The sequence below is a fragment of the Schistocerca piceifrons genome, chromosome 5 (assembly GCF_021461385.2).
Source record: "Schistocerca piceifrons isolate TAMUIC-IGC-003096 chromosome 5, iqSchPice1.1, whole genome shotgun sequence".
NCBI lineage: Eukaryota > Metazoa > Arthropoda > Insecta > Orthoptera > Acrididae > Schistocerca > Schistocerca piceifrons.
In genome coordinates this window covers 518,912,196-518,933,534 of record NC_060142.1, presented here as the reverse complement: position 1 = coordinate 518,933,534, position 21,339 = coordinate 518,912,196, and the positions used below count along the sequence as shown (strand labels likewise).

At 36.5% G+C, this 21,339-nt stretch overlaps 1 protein-coding gene across 1 annotated transcript in view; it reads right to left on the bottom strand.

The window, feature by feature from the left end:
* LOC124798251 (alpha-catulin) overlaps positions 1-21,339 on the bottom strand; it is a 170,039-nt gene that overhangs the window by 42,874 nt on the left and 105,826 nt on the right. The window contains exon 7 of the mRNA XM_047261572.1: positions 696-746. Within this exon, the coding sequence (XP_047117528.1) occupies positions 696-746 (51 nt within the window). The remainder of the gene's footprint in view (positions 1-695; positions 747-21,339) is intronic.

Below are 21,339 nucleotides of genomic sequence, written 5' to 3'. Positions count from 1 at the left end.
CTATCAGCTACTTCTTGACATTGCTACACCATTATGATGTTCTTGAAATGTAGCAAGTTTAAAATTAATCAATTAATAATCTCAGGCAGCAATGTGCAGATCAGCAGGCACATCCTTCTACAAGCCATAGTTAAGATACCTTTAACACTGTAACTTCAAATGAAAATGATAACATAAAATAAAATCACTGAATTATTGAAACAGTGCTTAGCAAAGACCATAAAGCACCTAGTTATTGCTAAGCTGAAACAGTGATTATTTGTGCAAAAGAAGCTTTGTGCCGATCTGTGACTGCCAGCTGAGAAGACGCCATGGTGCTAACTAGAGCATGGAAGCAACATGCAAATGAAAGGTCAGATATGGAATGTAAGTGAGCTGTTAGCATTAGAAACTACCTGTAAGGCCAGACAAATCTCGAACTGAATACTTTTTCAGTCACCTCGTCTGGTAAGAAATCTGCAAATGTATATTTTTACGAACAGGTTGGTAAGCACAGAAGAAGATGATGGTGGTGATGAGAAATTCTATAAGTACTAATAGTGGTGGTAGTAGTGGCAGTGGTAACATCAGTAGTAGTAGTAGTAGTAGTAGTAGTAATAGTTGTAGTAGTAGTAGTAATAGTTGTAGCAGTAGTAGCTAGGAAATGGCCAATGAGTGGACCATTTATCCTCTGAACACTATTATAAGTAACTTACCTCTGAATCTAACCTCACAGGTTTTAATGGTTTGCTGGTTGTACCATGTTTCTGCAAACAAATGAAGCACTGTTAGAAGTTGATACAATTTGTCATCACAACACAAAATTATGTAAAATGTGCAGACTATTTACAAAATAGAAAGTGTAATATCATTTAGATATTTCAAAGCAATGCTTCCCACACAGCTGGACACAAACTGCTTCCAGTTAGTTTATAATGTGCAAATTCTCACACAATGGTAAGAAAATACTTAATATCAAGTCACAGTTTAAGTTTTCCATAAATAAAAAATTTCTCAATTACCTGTGAGTAAGTTCTTATGTTTTAAATTCACAGACATATTATGACAGACAACAAAATGTGGAAACAAATTATAATCTGTAGACTATGGAGCTATACACTACAAAAAAATATGGTGCATTGTGCAGGCATTCAGCATACCAAATTACAGTATGTGCAGTTACAAATAAGTCTATTAAACTGCCGTATCTGCTGATACATGGGAAGGTTTCAATGACTGAATTACTATTTGCTGTTGTCTGAATAGAAGAATCAGAATAAACATTTTAGTCAACAATGAAAGTCTAAGATATTTAAATTATAGTAGTCTCTATGCTGCATGTCAGTTGAAAGTATGACAAGGCATAGCAATATTGTTGTGAAGAATGTTACCTCAGGTGATGCTGAAAGTTAGTAAATTCTCTAAGGAGAATGATTTATTGCCTGTTAGTGAACAATTCCTCTCAAATTACCAATCTGAGAACACACATATAACCAATTTACAATTTTATAAAGTGGTAATGATCCTCAATGGGCAGCTGCTCTTCTGTAAAATCTGATATCAAGAGCACCACTAAAAATGAATGTAACATGTACAAGAAGTAACACAGATAAAGTGAATTTTGGGCACTAACAATGAACTTTACACAAGACATCTTCACACACATGACAAAAGAGATAATTCTAACTAGACTGATGATTTCAAAATATGCGGGGTTATTAAAAAAACTGGACCCAATTTAATCATTTTATAATACATATATTACAAACACAAGTCACAAATTTGAAGCTTCCTGGCAGATTGAAATTGTGTGCCAGACTGGGACTCGAAACTGGGATCTTTGTCTTACATGGGTAAGTGCTCTACTGACTGAGCTATCCAAGCATGACTCACAACTTGCCCTCACAGCTTTACTTCAAGCAGTACCTTATCTCTTACTTTCCAAATTCCACAGAAGTTTGTCTCCATAAGATGTGGGACTAGCACTCCTGGAAGAAACGAAACTGTGGAGATACAACTCACCCGCAGCCTGGGTGATTGTTTCCTGAGTGAATTTTCATTCTGCATTGGAGTGTGTGCTGATTTCAAACTCCCTAGCACTGTGTACCAAATTGGGACTTGAACCCGGGATCTTTGCCTGATACAGTTATGTGCTCTACCAAGTGAGCTATCCAGGCATGGCTCATGCTTTGACCCCATAACTTTGCTTTTGCTAGTACCTCCTCTCTGCAATATCCTTTCTTCCAGGGGTGCTAGTTCCACAAGTTACACAGGAGAACTTCCCTGAAGTCTGAATGATACAAGATGAGGTGACTCATGTTTGGACAGCTCAGTCAGTAGAGGTTTTTGCCCACATAAGGCATAGGTCTTAGGATGGAGTTCTGATCCAGCACACAGTTTTAACCTTCCAGGATGTTTCAGACCAGTTCACAATCTGCTGCAGAGTGAAAATTCATTCTGGAAACTATCTCCTCAGGCTGTGACTGAGTCAGGTCTCCACATCATTCTTTCTCTCAGGAGTACCAGTCCTGCACGTATGCAGGAGAAAATCTGTGAAGATTGGAAGGCATGAGATGGGATACTGGCAGAAATAAAGCTGTGAGGGTGGGTCACAAGTCATTTTTGAGTAGCTCAGATGGTAGAGCACTTGCTCATGTAAGGTAAAGGTTAAAGTTCTTATCTGGCACTGTTTTGATCAGCCAGAAAGATTCAAAAGATGCAAACTTTGCTGCTGAGTAAAAGTAATTCTGGAGACATGTTTTAATCTTTAATGTGTCTCCCTCTTGCTGCACAGCATACATCCAAGTGTAAGCCAAGCTCACATGGTGTGAAGAATCACCTTTCACGTCACCAAGTTCACCACAGCTGTGATTTGATTCCACAAGCTGACCAAAATTGATGGTAGAGGTGGGATACAAACTGCCTTTTTAAATAAACCCCCAAAAGAAAAAGTCACATGGCATGAGATCAAGAGAACTCAGTAGTCATAAGGTAACTGACAGGTCCTTTTTTTCCCATGCAACTTCTACATATATACTCTGCAAACCAATGTAGTGCATGTCAGAGGGTATCCTGGACCACTACTACTCATTTCCCTTCTTGTCTCACTTGCAAATAAAGTGAGGGAAAAAAGCTGTCTATATGCCTCCTTATGAGCCCTAATTTCTTGTATCTTTTCTTTGTTGGCCTTATGTGAAATTTATATTGGTGGCAGTAGAATTGTTCTGCAGTCAGCTTCAAATACCTGTTCTCCAAATTTTCTCAATAGTATTCATCAAAAAGAATGTTGCTCCCTGCAGGGGTTCCCATTTGTATTCCTGAAGTATCTCTGCAACACTTGTGTGTTGTTCGAACTTACCAGTAACAAATCTAGCTACCCTGAACTGCTTCAATGTCTTTCTTTAATCCAACCTGGTACAGATCCAAAACACTCAAGCAGAACTCAGGAATAGGTCGCACTAGTGTCCTGTATGCAGTCTCCTTTACAGATTAACCAAAGACAACAATTTTCCTTTGCTATCACAATCCTCAAAAGAACTTCACCACAACATCATCAGCAAACCACAGCAGATAACTACCAACCCTATTTGCCTGACCAATTATGTTATAGGAAATAACAGAAGTTCTATCACACTTCTCTGGGGCATTCCTGATGATAGCCTTGTCTCTGACGAACATTTGCCATCGAGGACCAGGTACTGGGTTCAGTTGCTTAAGAAGTTTTTCAGCCTTTCACATGTCTGGGAACCTATTCCATATGCTCACACCTTCGTTCACAGTCTGCAGTAGGGCACTAATGAAATGCTTTCTGGAAATCTAAGAATATAGAATCTGCTGGTTGCCCTTAATCCATAGTTCATAGTATAACATGTGAGAAAAGGGTAAACTGAGTCCAGCACAAGCAGTGCTTTCTAAAACTGTGCTGATTTGTGGAGAGAAGCTTTTTGACCTCAAGGAAATTTATGATGGTCATTCTTTATGATAGATTTATATAGGTCCAATAATTATGCAGCAAATTAATGTTAAGGACACTGCTCTGCAATTTTGCAGGTTCCTTCTATTACTCCTCTTATATACAGGATTCACCTGCACTTTTTACTAGTCATTTGGCACTCTGTGCTGGACAAGAGATTCACACGCAATCTAAGTGACGGACCAATGTCATAGATTACTCTCTGTAACATGAAACTGGGATTCCATATGGAGCTGGCAACTTATTTGTTTTCAAATCTTTTAACATTTTTGTGCACTAGGAATGCTTGTTAATATGTCATCCAGGCAGGACTCTGTGTGATGGTCAGACAACGATATCTTTGTATGATTCTCCTGCATGAACAGTTTCTTAAATTCGAAATTTAAAACTTCAGTTTTCATTTTGATACCCTCTACTGGCACATCAGACTGATTGGATAAAGCCTTAGACCTGCTCAGCAATTTTACATGGGACCAAAATATTCTCACATTCTTGGCCAGATCTCCTGCTGAGGCACGACAGTGGTAGTAGTCGTATGGTTTGTCATAGATAATTTCATAGACACGCGAATCTCTACTAACTTTAGTCGGTCATCACTTGCACATTCTCTCTTGAACTGAAAGTGCAACAGCCTTTACTTCCTCAGCATTTTCTGGATTTTGTTGTTAAACCACAGTGGGTCTTTTCTATGCATTATTCACTTAATAGTCACATACTTCTCCAGAGCACGATTTACAATCTGTTTAAACTTTGCCCATAATTCCTGTATGTCCATCATAACAGAACTAAATGATGTTACTTCATTGTCTAAGTGAGATGCTAACAACTGCTTATGTGCTCTTTCTAGCAGAAGCACTCTCCTAGCCTTCTCCACTGATTTATCAACTTTTGTAACTACAGTCACTACGACGACACCACGTTCATAATCACTATCTATATACTGATGCCATTATTACGGTCCTGCCAATTTGTGGATACAAGGTCTAAGATATTTCCATTGTTTGTGGGCTGCCGAACTAGCTGGTCAAGACAGTTTTTGGACCACGTGTTCAAAAGAACTTCACAAGACTGTCTGCCTGTATGTCCGGCAATGAATCCACTGATGTCTCTGTTTATGCTCAGTATATTGAAGTATTGCATGATTTGGGCACAGACTTTCTTTGAATGATTCTAGCATTATCACAGCATTAATTTTCACTCATTAACTTTGTTTTGTGATGAGGCATAACACACATTTAGCTTCATCAAGTCAGTATCATGTTGCTATGTTTCACAGGCATTTTGTGAACCCCATATATAAACATGGGGATCTATTCAGCTTTCCACTAGCATGACAAATAAATTTAGCACTAAAATTTATGTATAGGAGAAATGTTTCTTACCATGTCACCACAAAATTCAATATACTTTTCATCACAATTTTGAAAAAGAGCTTGCACCAATTGTACATGGTACATCTTGTACAGCAAAATGGATCTCAAAATTCATCATAGAATTGGTTGCGGTTTTCTTGATTCTCTATTAGCTCTATTGATGGACTTATCTGGACTATGCAAGACACTTTCTTCAATTTGTCTCATGTCCTCATCTAAAACATGCAGTCATCTCGTGCTTCGTACTTTGTAGAGACATCCTATATGTTGAAATTGCTTAAACAAATGGTTTAAAGTGTTCCTAGTTGGTGGTTCAAAGTATTGAAACTGTTGACTCATTTCTGAATTCAAGAATGCAGAAAACATTATGCTGCTTGGTAGTCATCTTACTCACAACTGCTGTGAACTGGCTGTCTGTTAGCAGAAGCACTCTAGTGATCATTAACACAACTGTCAGCACTCTAGCAGTAAGAAACAAAAACTTTAGATCCTCTTGATTCCAAAGGACTCAAGGTTTCATGAAATAAAAATTAATTAAATTGGATCCATCTTTTTGAATAACTATATATTACAGAGTACTTACAAGACAAAATAAATTTCAAATAATCTCAACAACTGATCAAAAAAAAAAAAAAAAAGAATGATATAACATATTTATGGCAAAATAAACAAAATATCTATAAATGGTAAGTAAAAGAAATAAACAGGAAAACACAGTCAGGATAAGTCTGGCATGTTACGTAATATATCACTGTAGATAGGGAATTCCCCCCTGTGAGATGACTTATGTAACAGGAAAGGGTATATTCAAAGCATTGATTTTATTCTGACTACTGTCAAACTGATGAACAGAGTAGAATACATACTCCCTGGTGTGCAGCCATTTTGAAAATTCCATTTTTCATCACAAATTTCAGTGTCTTTCCTAATTGTCTTTGCATGCTGCAAGCAAAGGATTTTGATATGCTTTCGATCTGGTGTGCAACTTGACAATTATTAGTGCATATCTCCATCACATACAGATTAGCGGGTGATGAAGCTTGACAGAGAGAGAAGCCATACGGAAGACAAACCAACAAAATGAAATTCATCCAGTGTTCCAATAACAATGCAGAATGGTAAGGCTGTGTTCGTGGAGAACATGGTGGCTTTCTGCCACAAAAAGACAAAATCTGCTATCAACTATCTGCATATCTTGGCTGGGCAATGAAAGAAAAAAGATAAATTTGATGTGCACCTGTACAAAGTGTCCCCTGCCCTGTCTCTTGAAAAGATGCTACTGTGAATTAAAAGATTCCAGGAAACAACTATGTCAAATTATGATTTTGCACATAATATATATCATAAACACTAAAAAATGTGTATGTGCTGCTGCTCTAGAAGGCTTGAGATGTGAAGATATATTCCTTTCCTAATTCATTTCCTACATGAACTGCAGTTAGGATCTAAGTGCCATCAAAGCTGCTTCTTTTTCCTCCATCACTACCTACTTGTTCTTCAACAATCTGTGGTTAACATTTCACCCTTTTTGTCATTCACTGCATTTTTAATGTTGCACAATTTTACATTTTTCCAATGGTGTCTACAAAAATAATTTAAAGCTACATTTCTTGTTTACAAATATCATTAACATTGCTAAACTTTAAAATTTGTAATAAGATGGCAGTACTACAAGAGGTGATCACAAATTTCTGTTTAAGGGTGTTTCTGCAGCATGTATGTAAAGTAGCACGACTCTTGTGTGGGTATATAAGCACCGACATGTAGGCACGGTATTATTACGGTATTCGTGTCTTTCCAATGTGCGTATGGTAAATGCAGAATTGTGAACTATGGCTAAATTACTGCCAAATGCATCCAAACAGGATCAATGGGGTGTTATTCTTTTCTTGGCTGCTGAAGGGCAAACACCAGTAGACATCCACCAGTTTTAAATTGACCCACTTTTAATGTGACCTTTTAGCACAACTGCTGCTAGCTATTAATTGGCATATTACTTTCTGACAGTATAGACTGTAAGGTTTCGCTCCTTTCCTTGTTGAACAGAAATGAGTTTGTAAATAGGAGTGGCACACGTGTGTGTTCTTTTAACTGATGACTGTGACATGTTGTTCCACGTTGCCACTTACATATCCCCACTAAATTTAAAACCTGTTTGCCACTCATGTAAAAGGAAAGTTTCATTGCCCTTTATAGTTTATATAATAATTTTATATCGCATCTTCCACTCAGTTTTACCACAGTTCTGTACCGACCTGTTCAATATGCTTCTTTACTACGCGTAATGCACTTTTAACTTATTTCGCGTATTTTTATGTAATTTTTTTGTTTTTTCTTCATTTTCAATGTAAACCACTAAATTCATATTGTGAATGGCTGGGCTAGTTGCCCCATGTTCTTCTCTCCGTCAATAGATGGCAGTACTTTTGCCACTTTGGTTTACCAATTTGCCTCCACTTTCGCATCCACTACTCCATGTTCTGTGGCCATAGGCAGCACACCGCGCCTGGTACAAACAATGCTCGGGGACCACAACACAGCGCAAGTGTCACGATATCATTTGTATATTTCCCTACCCAGGCAGTTGTCCTTAGTACTGTCTGGTGCCACTTTTGCATTGACGTAGGTTTCACAGCACCTAGCCCGACCAGCGGTTTCGAAATCTTTTTTAAAAGTTTATAAAACTTTTTAGCAAATTTTTTGTTTGTTTTTATGTGCATTGTGGCATGTGAAAATTATCTCCCGCCTTTTGCTGTTTCCAGTCAGACACTTGGAGATGGGCTAACAACAATCCGAAACTGGTCGTGTGAAAATAAAGAGGCCGGCCGGAGTGGCCGTGCGGTTCTAGGCGCTACAGTCTGGAGGCGAGCGACCACTACGGTCGCAGGTTCGAATCCTGCCTCGGGCATGGATGTGTGTGATGTCCTTAGGTTTGTTAGGTTTAATTAGTTCTAAGTTCTAGGTGACTGATGACTTCAGAAGTTAAGTCGCATAGGGCTCAGAGCCATTGGAAAATAAAGAAATTTACAACTGAAGCAGTATTTTCAACCTCTGCCATCAGAGAATGAAAAGTATGTCTCTTGAAAACCACCATCATGGAATGGTGCACCAAGGGATGCTGCTCATTCATGAAAATACATGTATCACAAATGTCATAATGCAGACCTTACACCAACTCAAGTGTGAGATACTTGAGCACCCACCCTATAGTCCTGTTCACGCCTCACATGATTATCATGCTCTCAGTCCCTTAAAAAAGGCCTTGAAAATGATGATTCCTATTGGACGAGGACATGCATCAGGCAGTTACAGATATCTTTACGCAGCACTACATTGTGTTTTCCAAAACACGTATCTTCAACCTGGTGTTTCAGTGGGCTGATTGGCTCAATGCTCATGGGGATTTTGCCTGACTGCATACCAATTCTGGACTGTACGGACTACAAATGGAAACTTTTTGATAGCCCTCATAATTATGGCATTTTTAATAACTGTCATCTGCTAAATTATGAATAATATATATAACTACAGCTCATTTAACTGAATATTAAACATTTACTGTAGTATTTATATAAAACAAATACTACATATTGTAAAATGCTTCTTAGTGCACAGAGTAAAAGAAGCTACAGTATCAAGTTAGCAAAAAAGAGATGAAACTTTCCACAGAAGCAGCAGCTTTTAAGCAGCTTTTAACAAGAATTGATAAACATTAACACAGACACACTTTGACAAAGGAACGAACATTAAGTATGCAAAATCAGTTACTGTCAGCAAATAACACTGCAGAAATCAAAACTCGCATCAGCATTCTTCAGGGAATACTATAGCATATGAAATATGCATAAAAGGGTAGTGTAGATATGATAAAATATAATTTGAGGAAACATGCACAAATTTGGTGTGGCAGTGTGTTGTACCTTTCCTTTTGCTAAACAGACAGAAGGCCTGAATCTGGTAAATCACTTGATTTTTAACTTCATACCTCTATACTCAATAACCGACAAATTAGGGAACTAGATTCACCACAGGAGCATATAGATTTGGAACAAGTCATAGAAAGACTTTCGCAAATTTTATTTCATGGGCATTAGGCCATGGTACAAGGCATATTTCTGAGTCTAATGTTTCATCTCCAAAAGCTCAGATAACAGTTTCAAATTTTAAAAAAATCACATCATCAGACTGCTGCCTACAACAGCAGAGTCATACCAACATATGTTATGGTGTAAATTGAAGGGGGAGGGAGGAAAGGAAAGGGATTCCATGTAACATCCTGATGCAGCTGACGGCAGTGATACCCTCCCTTTCCTTTCCTTTCCCCCCCTCTCCACCTTCAATTTACATATAATGTATCACACATGTGGATGCTGCATGGTGTCTGTTCTTTTGGACATGTCCGAACGAACATACACCACACATTCATATATATAATATGTTATGGTGCTTATAGTGCAAGAGAGTTGGTGCTGCTTGATTAATTTATCACTTAATCACTTCCTTTACCATTTTCCTTATCACTTTTTCTTTATTTGTCACTTGTCTAATTTCAGTCCTCCTCCTTTTCTGTTAAAGTCATTTACGTGCATTTGAATTTTTATGGCCCCTCTGTGCATCTTAGCATAGTGATTGGATCTCGATAAAATCACAGTATCAGAGAAACAAATTTGGTAATTCCATTTTCTCAATGCATCATCTTCCGATTTATCTGTGTTTCCCAGATGACAATTGCTCTAGTGTTCCTTAAGCCAGGTGTTAATGCTTCTTTTTGTAGTTCCTCTGTAACTTGACACATATGCAAGAGATTTTACATATTGCCACTGAGGAAAGTGAGAGGTGTATATCATTTCAATTGTTCAAATGTTCATGCACCTTTAAACTAAACACTATGTCAGTATCTGTCTCTTCTTATTACTCTGTTGACACAATCTCTATCTGCTTATACAAATGGGAGAAAATTTCCCTTTATTTGATTTTGTCCAATGAATGCTCCAGATCCTTTAGGATGCAGTGCCTTGTTTATCTCCTTGTCAGAGTAGCTGTTTCTTCTGAAAGTATGCATTAAATGATCGAGCTTTTCTTTCACATAGTGTATTTCACAAATATTTTTAGCTGCCTACAAAAATGTTTTAATCACTCCTCTTTTCTACTATGCAATTTATGTCAATGTGTCTATGTGTAAGAGTGGGCTTATGCAAGACATAGTGCCCTAAAGTTTCATTTTTTTAAAGTACCTTTATATCCAAAAACAAAATTTTTGTGTCCTTTTACGGTGGTATGGGCAGTGGATCCCACTGACATCTATAATGGTTTATTGCACAAAGTTAACAATAGCATGTCATATAATATTACAATATAGAAGGCTCTTCTGGACTTGGGGTGGAGCTGGCATGGTGCTGTGGTTAGGGTGTGACTGGTGGCTGTTAACGCTTGGCATGCCACGGCAGGATCCTGGCAATTGACCCTGTGGTGACACCAACACAACTGGCGACTGGCACCTGGCAAGGCTGGCAGTATCAGAAGCCCAACAAGTCAGCAGCAGAATTGGTGGGTGATGGAACTATTGGTGAGACACCACTCGATAAGTGCCAACCACCCTCGATGTGGAGAGGCCACTGGACTGGTGAGGGTGATGTCACTCTGGGCAATGGTGGTGTTGGCAGCAGCTGGGTGGTGTGTGTGCAGTCGAGTGGAAAATGAGTGCCTCTGGAGAGGAAATGCCTGCATCCCAACCACTAGACAACATGTACCAACATCCAAAACCAACAAGGAGGTTTCTTTTGAGCCATCTCAAGGGCTCTTTCTTCTATTTCCCCAAACAGAAATTTTATTTAACTGGTCTCTGAGTGCCCCCCCCCCCCCCCCCCCCCAATAGCCACACCATCAGTTTGCTCATATATGATTTTGTTCCATTGAAAGTAAGTTGGTAAGTTGATGTGACAGAACATTTAAGGAGATTTGCTATTTTCTTTCTGAAAATTCATTCCAACGGTGACTTCACCTCATTAAGAGGAACCACAGAAAACGGTGTTACAACATCAACACTGATCATATCATGGACTCAATCTAAAAGTTTCTTTCTTTCTTTTTTTTTTATATGTGTCCGTTTTTCCTAGAAATGGATGTATGAGAGTGGCTAAGTGGTTGCATTCCCATAGATCAGACAATCAGTAGTGATAACAATAGGCTTTTATGGAATGCTGGGTTTGTGAATTTTTAGTAAATCATATAATCTTGGTGACAGTGCTTCTGATTTGATGAGACACACATTGTATATGGGAGAAATTGAAGGGACTTTAATTTGATTCTTCATTAGTGTAAAACCAGAAATTGTTAGACCTCCCTTAAGCTACACATATCTTCCAGGTTCTATTATGTCCTCAAGTTAACTACATTTGACATTTTTTATATTACTTAGTATTGCCAGAATCTACTGTAAGAATTAGAATGTGGGTATCAGAATTTAAATCTCCGAGAGTTTTCTTCTCAATTTTCACTAAGGTGATTTTCTCCTAAGCAACATACTGGCTGATTCAAAGCATGATTCCAGCTTTAATATCAGCAACAATGTCCTCGCTGGTAGTTTTAAACAGAACTATGTCACACCTATAAATAACAATATAACCCAAATCTGAAAGTAGGAAAGTCACCCTCTTTTTTTGCAAACTATCCAATTTCTCCAGAAGTCTATTACTTGATATTGCTGAATCTACCTCTGTGGTCTGGTATATTCAACTATCTATTTGTCTCAAATATCACAGCACAACTTATTACCAAGGAAAATACATAGCTCCAGTTGAGAAAGCCAAACTACATCATTTGTGTGATGGACAAGCCCTTAGTGCAGTGCTGACACTCTGCAATTACAGATTCAATGTACAGTGGCCAAAATGAAGTTTTTGCATCACCTCAGAAATTTTGGATAAGACACCATCACAAAATTTCAATCATCATTCAAAGCAGGACAGAGGAGTGGTGAAAACATTTATCTACTGGGGTAAAAGAATGTGTGAAACACAGTATATGTAAGAAGAGCTCAATCATGTAAGAACAGCTTTCAAAAGATACATCTATTCTGACAAAGAGATAAAGAGGGCATTTCATCAAATAAGATCTGGGGCTGGAAGCAACAAAGGGAAAGTATTCCTCCTATTAAAAAAAAAATTACAGGTTGCATCAGCTGAGTAGACACAGTACTGACCCAGTTTTTCAACTAACAAGGAAGGTGCTTGAATATTTGACAAATGCAAAGGACTATACCTGTCATTTGCCACAATAGCAATATACAAAGCCACTTGTACATGTGTCAAGTGTACACAGAAACTACAAAAGAAGCATTAAGACCCAGTTTAAGGAAAAACAGATAAATTGCCAATAGCAGATGATGCACAGCAAAAAAGGGAACCTCCAAATTTGTTTCTCTAATACTATGGTTTTCCCAAGATCCCATCACAATGCCACGACAAACAGGGAGGCTACAGAAATTCAGAAGCACAAAAATAGGTTTAACAGAAAAGAAGGATTGAAATTTCACAAACTGTTGTCCTTAGTGATGAAGCAAACAGTTCCAACTCTTCCCCTCTACAAGCTCCATAACATATGCTGGCACTCCTTTGCAACCTTACACAGCAGTTTGACAACGTGACAACCATACCATTGCATGCATACATATAAACAGTTTGATTTGCTGAGCTTATTTAAATTTGAAACTGCTACTTGAGACAGTAGAGCCTCCGATGATACTCCAACATAAGGAGATGAAATATTAGGCACAGAAATATGCCTTGGACCACAGTCTAATGCCCACAAAACAAAGTTCACCAAGGACACAAAGCCAGTATTGTATGATCATTGTAACACTGTATCAGAGTGTTGACTTGATGGAGAAATATGCATAAGGTTAAACAATTGATTCAAGACTATAGCTCCTGAGGCTAGCAAAATGCAGTCATCATATTGACATACAACGAAAACCAGAATAACATGTCTCCTATGAAATGCTGTTAAGAGTTTCATTTGCGCTTGATACTGAAACAAATGCACATCTTAGTTAACTATGAAATGCACATGCAAAATTGAACACTGAATACTATATAACATTTGATGTTAATCCTTGCCTCCCATATGTGAAAATACTTCTCTCTGTTTCAATATTACCAGCAGCCTTCTTGTGGAATAGAGAACACATAGCATGCACACACATTATGGGGCTCCATAACACATAATAAAGTATAATTCGCAAAGCATGGTGATTGCTTCCAAATGTTAGGTACTCAGTTTAATATCCATGCCAACAACCAATATCAATAGTGGCTCAGAGACACTACAGATTGTCACAGGGTGTGTGCAGTGCGAAACATGGCCTGAGCTGCTGCAGGAGTGGGACCAGGTAGGCTGTTGTGATTCTGCTTATTGGATTTTGACACTGCATTGTACTTGGATGTTCTTGTTCTTATTATTTGGTTTCATTTAATGTTCTGCTGTCAGTGAATTTAGTTCTGTTTATGCATTACGTGTTCATGTAGGTAGCCAACAGAAAACTTGCGCATATTCAAAGTGCACAAAAGCTGGCATAATTGTCCTTAGAACAATAAATAACTCATTACATAAATCAAACCAGCAAAATGTGATACTTTTTTTTGAGTGTTCAAATTGCAAAAATATCTGATTTCAAAGTTAAACATGTTAGAAACTGGTCTTTTCCCATTGTAGTAATATATGCACATCTATTACACAAAAAACTTTCTTTTCCTTTGAATTCATTCCTACATCATGACCCATAAATCTCTTTGTGAAGAAGAGCTTGAAGGATGTGGAATGAGTCAAGTCATAATCAAACATTACTCATTAACAGCCAGAAGCAACTGCTGTGGGCCACTTCTGTAAAGTATACAAACAATAAATCATGACTAGTGCTAATCTACTGACACTGATTATTATGAGCATTATTTCTACATTAGATTCAAATATATATTTTAGAAGAAAAAATAGATACTTAAAAAAGCCACTGCTCCTTCTCTAGTACTTCTCGACTGTTGTAACACTACCCAGCTGTTGTTTATTTTTCTAGTACCTTAAAAAGAAGCATTAATGCAACTCTATACAGATCACTATTAGCTCTCTATATACAGGCAAAAATAAAGATCTTTCTAACAGAAATATGAAAGTTATGCAAAATGTACATCCTCAAGTTAAAATAGTCTGTTAAATTGTAGTATGTGTGGTTTATGAGAAATTCTTTTACTTAGTTTTTTTTAATATTTCATTAGTTTCAGTTTTCTGCATAATGTCCACTACCTACAGTTACAGGCTTTTGTGCCAGAGTATAAAACTCCATTCTCAGCCCTAGGCAGGAATGCATGGTCTGCGTGAAAACTGTTTTATTTCAGATATTGATGTTGCGAATTATAGAGTTCAACCTAAATAAATTCCTGTCATTAAACACATATATCACAATGGAGTGTACATATTGGCATGTTAAGTGGAAAGAACACCAAGTCCTTGAAGAAGCTTCTTCAAGGTGTTTGGTTCTTTTAGCACACTTATGAACAGTAAATAGTTTTAGCTCAGTTGTTCCAGAAAAGTATGCTACAGGTCAGTACGTATTGAAATTATGTGAAGTATGCTAGCAATCCCATCTTCCGGGGCCACTTCAGTTTATTATTCATTTGCATGCTCAAGAATTTCACACATGTAGTCTCGTCCAGCACATGCCCATTGATTTCTGAGGTTTTTGTATGTATAAGGGTTAAGTTCTTGGCTGTAAACCAGTTGGAAGCCTGTTCCATTACTCTCCCGCCCATGTATGGTCTGGATATGCTTGGGCCCTTTATCAATATACGTGTGCCATCAGCAAACACTACAGTTTCTGAAGATTCCTCCAACATCCAACACTAAGAATGAGACAGGATCAAGCACCAAATCATGCGACACATAATCACTCTGAAATTAATATTATTTGTTACTGTGACGCTTTGTTTTGTATTCTTATGATAAGACCCCGTCTATGCAACAGGACGGCCCTTAATGACACACCATTTTAATTCACCGAGTAGGACTTTAAGACCTGCACAATCAAAGGCCTTGGTAATATCATAGAAAATGCCAATTCGTCTTCAGTTCTACTTGAATTAAGTTTGTGAGGTGATATTTTGCTTTCTCAGTTAAGAAACCTAAGTGAGTTGTTGTTAAAAAGTTATTATCAGACAGATGTTCAGATCACTATTCGGATCATCAGCTTCAGTAACAATTTTTATGACATCACCAAAACACAACTTTATAGAGAAGGAAGTGCAGTTGAGAGCTCTTTTCAACACTACAAATGTTTACAAGTTCCCATTTTCAGTTCTGAAGTCAAGATCATTTTCTCCATTTTCCAATTACAGTTTGCCTGAAATGCATTTTACCAGAAAAATATTAGTAGCACCATTTCTGAGAAGAAATACCTGCACGGGAGGTCTGAAGAACCTTATATATAGATGTTCTTCTTTGATCTGTTTAGTTTAGGTAATCAGAATATTTATGATGAGTGAACACACCTTCGTATGCCCACTGCTTCCAACACAAGATACAGCATGAGTGATACAGTCCACAAACTGCACAGTATCCAGTCTTCATACTATCTAAATATATGATACCTCACAAACACATGCAGCCCAACTCATCTCCAAAATGTCTTTTATGTCTTTTGATATTCTTTTCAGCTGTCAATAACATCTGTTGACAAAGTGCCTAAGATGTCTTAATGTTATTTTCTACACATTACAAATGGAGATTGTCAACTTCTTTAAATGTTCTTATAAATTGAATTAAAGCAGTGCACAGTTTTTGAATCAGAATTTTTTCCTTTGTCTAATTAAATGGATGTAGTGCATTTTTGTCGTCATCCTGTGGTGTCCATATGATTGGATTACATTACATTATATCTTGCTATGTTGTTCATGCAGCATATGTCGCTTATGTGATGATGGTGATAATTATTCCTGGCCGAAAGAGAGTAAAATGAGTGCAATATTATAGACTGGATAGTTATTTTAAGTAAAATCATTTACTCACATTTACTGTTCATTTGTCTCTGCTGGCACACTGGCACAAATAAATCACTGTTACACTAGCAAATTTCAGAGATGTTTATAATGAAGTAACTGGGTTTCATTAAAGTTCATAAAATTATAATGTAACTTCAACTAACTGCATACACTTGTACATAAACAGTTACACTGTAACACTCATTTTACAAATTTTTATTTTGGCTTTAGTGGAATATACTGAACATTGTACTGAATATACTACCTGTAAAATAATGTTTTGAATATATAGTGTTTCACGATCCATTTTCTTGTCTGTCATTTTTTTGTCACATATGAGAGATGTCTTAAAACATTCTCAAGCATTTCATTGCTACGCCAAAATCTTTTGAGGCAATTTTTGTAATGCATCATTAATCAAATTTTCATCTTTTAATAATAATCAATTTTATACTTTGTTCATCTGCAGATGCTAAGTAAAGGATGGCCTGATTGTTTTCTGTGAGTAGTTTGTGAGCTCCAGGATAGTCAATGCTGACTACCCTAACAACTCGCATAGAACTGTGCAGAAGTCAGTGATGAATGTGCATCCATTGACCTTGAATGAAATTCTTAAACATTGTCGCACACTTTTTCCACACTTCAGCACAACTTTTGACTCTGATGTGACATATATAGATTTTGCATTTGAACCAAATGCACCCTCCTCTGGTCAAAGGTAGTGTTGCTTTTATTACTTCACAAGTGAGTGACTAATATTCACAAAAAATTATTTTGTGTTCTTTCAGACTCTCAGTGTGGTAGATGTCTTGCAAAAACATTGTAGTAATAGTACTGAACCAGAATGCTTCTATAATTGATGTTGTCTTGTTGCTGTAGATTATACAGTAGCAATAGGCCTATTTCATCCCTACGGGCATCTTCAGGCTATCTGCAGGCAAATATGCTTTGTTAACAGGTGCAAAATTCTAAATAATAACAATTTTGTTTCTTTGTGTGTCGGTACTTACATCCATATTCCATCATGACATTATCGCTGTCTTATAATTTTATTGCTGTGTAAGGAACTTCAATTGCAGCCTATTTTTATTTCTTAATCATTTACTTTACTTGTGACTGCTTTTATTGATGGTATATAGTGTTGTAGTTTTGACAGCTACGACTGACAGCAAATCCAAAGATGCTGTATGGTTAAGTTTGATTATTTGTCTGCATATTGTAAAGATCTGTAGCATGCTAGTATTATCTTCGCTGTGTTTTCATACTGTATACATCTTTGTTTTTATTTTGTTTGAATTATTTAGAATCCAGCTGTACAAGTTCAATTAAGTTGCCTATATAACTTTTCTGTTTCAGGTCCATTTCTTCATTTAATATTTTATCAGGGTCTGTCCGTGAGATATACTGGTTTCAGTTTCTTCCACAACATTAATTTTGTGTTTGTCATGTGATCAGCCTAAGTTTTTAAGTGGTTGAAAAATGTGGATTAGTTTGTGTTGCTATTAATTGTGTGTTCAAAATATTCAAATGTGTGTGAATTCCTACGGGTCAAACTACTGAGGTCATTGGTCCCTGTGTGTTCTCTGTACCTAGTTTCAAAGTTTCTGCCTGTTTGTCCTATACAGAATTTTTCACAGTCTTTACAACTGATGTTATATATGCCTGTTGGTGTGTGTAGTGGTGGTTTTGCTTTATCAGAATGGATCAGTGCTTTGAGGTTGTGTCCGGTTCTGTATATGAACTTAACTTTTGTTTTCTTTAGTAATGTGTTCGGTTCATTTGATATATGTCCTATGTAAGTTTGTGGTATGTATTTGAACTGTTGTTTTGTGGGTATTTCTTTTCTTAATTTTATGTCATTGTGGATCTTAATGTGTTTAGATTTATTGCGTTTTTTGTATAGTTTTCTCTCTATGCTTGGATTGAAGTCATTTTGTTGAGCTACATAAGTAAGGATTGCTAATTCCTTTTGTATGGCTGTATGTTCTCAAAATAGATTTATTAGTTGTTAATCATTGTGTCAAAATATGCATATTTATATGTTTTCAGGTGGTAAGAGTTTGTGTTGTTATTGGTTTGCTTGTGAATTTGATTTTAGCTTGTAGTTCAGTCAGCATTTTACATAACAGTTGTAATATGATGTCAGATCCGTCTGTTAGTAGCAATCATCCACATACCAGAAATAATGTGATTTTCTTTATTAGTGGGTTGGTTAGATTGAAGAATTTTAACTAGAAACAGTTTAGCCAGATGTCAACTATTGTTCCTAAAATGCCACATCCCACAGTAACACCATCTTCCTGGGTGTAAATATCATTGTTAAGTTCAAAGTAATTTTGTTTTAGTAGATTTATGATCTCATGTATTCCATTTGTAGGTAGCTCCCTATATTGTACTAAGTTCTCTTCTATGATTTTATTGTTTCTTGGACTGCTGTGTTTGTAATAATGTTATAAATGTTGAAGGACACGAATTTTCTATTCTGTGAAATTTTTATGTTTTTAATTTGATTGGCTAGTGTTCTTGAATCCTTTATTGTGAATTGTTTGTTATTGAGCAAAATTTTTTGGACCAGTTGTTCAGTTTTTTATTAATTACACATGTGAGACTATCAACAGAGTTTACTACAAGACATATCAGTATTAAATTTTTATGTAACGTTGGTTGTCCATGTAGTTTGGGTGTTTTTGGATTCATGTTTATTTATGCTCTTCTTTCAAAATCAGTTAGTACGATGTCACAGCTTTTTTTTTTTTCTTTTGTAGTTTCTGTTGTGTATTTGTTTGTTGTGTTCCTATTCATTTTGGTTATGTGGTTTGCTATAAAAAAATTCTTGTAGTTTGTTAATATAGTCATTTTGTATATTACCACTACATTATTACCAACGTCAAATTTGATTACTACCGCATTGTGTGTAAGCAGCCTGTAGGTTATGTTATTAAGTGTGGCATACTCTTTCTTTGCTAGTTTGTTAAGTATGCTTTTGGGTTAGAGCTGCGTGCACTATTAATTTTGTTATGTTGGTGAATAAACAATCTGACTGCGTCAATAGCTTGTTGCTATTAGGTTTTCCAGCAGTTTCATATGTGGTTTTAGTTGTACAATGTGCTTTATATAGTAACAGTTGTTCATAATTTCTAAAGTTAATATTTGTTAAACTTTTTGTTCTTATATGGAACTGGAACAGAGATGTGTATTTCTGTATTGGCTATGTGGCCAGGTAGATAGTGGAATTTCTTTTTATGGTTTAGAAATATTTGTTTGATTGTGTACACAACTTTGTCTGTAAAACTGGACAACTTATGAAATATTGCCAGCCTTCTATTAACACTAAGAGCAATAGTAATCAAATTAGACAAAGATAATAGTCTACTGGTAATAAGCAAAAATGACTATATTAACGGTGTATAGGACTTTCTTTATAGCAAACCACATTTGTTAGTTACTTACATGTTTCAGGGATAAATTTGCATGACAGATTGCAATGATGTGGAATGAGTCATTTTACACATCATTATAGTAACAGAAATTCTTCTACACAAGTTGCAGATAGGCACAATTAAAAAACACTTACATATAGCTGTCAGCCACAGCCCTTGTGAGTAAAACCACACACACACACACACACACACACACACACACAAAAACCAACTCCAGCAAATCGGGCAGGCATTCCGACCGAGATGCTGGAGTTAGTGGTTGTGTGTGCATAGGGTTTTGTGTGTGTGTGTGTGTGTGTGTGTGTGTGTGTGTGTGTGTGTGTGTGTGTGTGTGTGTGTGTGTGTGTGTGTGTTTTACTGACAAGGGCTGTGGCCGAACGCTATATGTGAGTGTCTTTTAATTGTGCCTCTCTGCAATTTGGCACGTCTTCTTTATGATAAGCAGCAATCTGTCTTTTACTATATTGTTGATATTCCTATCTGTAGCTCCCATTGTTAGAAACATTATATCACCAGATCAGTGATCAAAAATTTTTGTTGCAGCATTGTGCACCCTTATTGTTATAAAGACTGCTGACCAAACTGAACACAGACCCCACAAACAATTACACAGCAGAAACTACAAAAGTAATAAAAAGCTGTGACACTCTAATAACTAATTTTGAAAAAAAGAGCATATATAAACATGAATCCAAAAACACCCCAACTACACGGACAACCAAAGATACTCGAAAATTTAATATCGGTATGTCTTGTAGTAAACTCTATTGATAGTCCCACATATCTGATTAGTAAAAAGGTGGGCAACTGTCTCAAAAAATATTACACATATATCAAACAATACACAACAAAAAATTCAAGAACACTAGCCAATCAAATAAAAGACATAAAAATTCCAAAGAATGGTAAATTCATGTCCTTTAACATTACTAATTTCTACAAAAAGATACCAAACCAAGAAACAATAACCACCACAAAAGAAAACGTATTACTATGCAGGAAGCTACCTATGACAGAAAGACAGGTGATCATAAATCTACTAAAACTGGTACTAAAACAATATTACTTTGAATTAACAATGATATATACACCCAAGAGGGTGGTGTTGCAATGGGACATAGCACAGCAGGAACCATAGCTGAAGTCTTGCTAAACACTTTAGAGCTAAAATTCTTCAGTCTAACCAAGCCACTAACAATGAAAACCACTAACAATGAAAATCACACACTATTTCTGGTTCACGGATGACATTCTACTACTAATAGATGCATCCAACACTGACTAACAACAGTTACATAAAATGCTGAATGAACTACACAGTAAAATCTAATTCACAATTCTATCTGAAATCAATGAAACAATAAATTTTTTGGACCTGACAATCAAAAATAGTAATAATGAGAACAAATCTGAAATCTACGGAAACACACTGTGTCAGGCAATAATGTTAATGCAATCTCTTACCACCCAAAAACATATGAACACACATTTTAAGACAATGATTAAAAGACTAATAAATCTACATTTAGAACATAGAGGTGTACAAA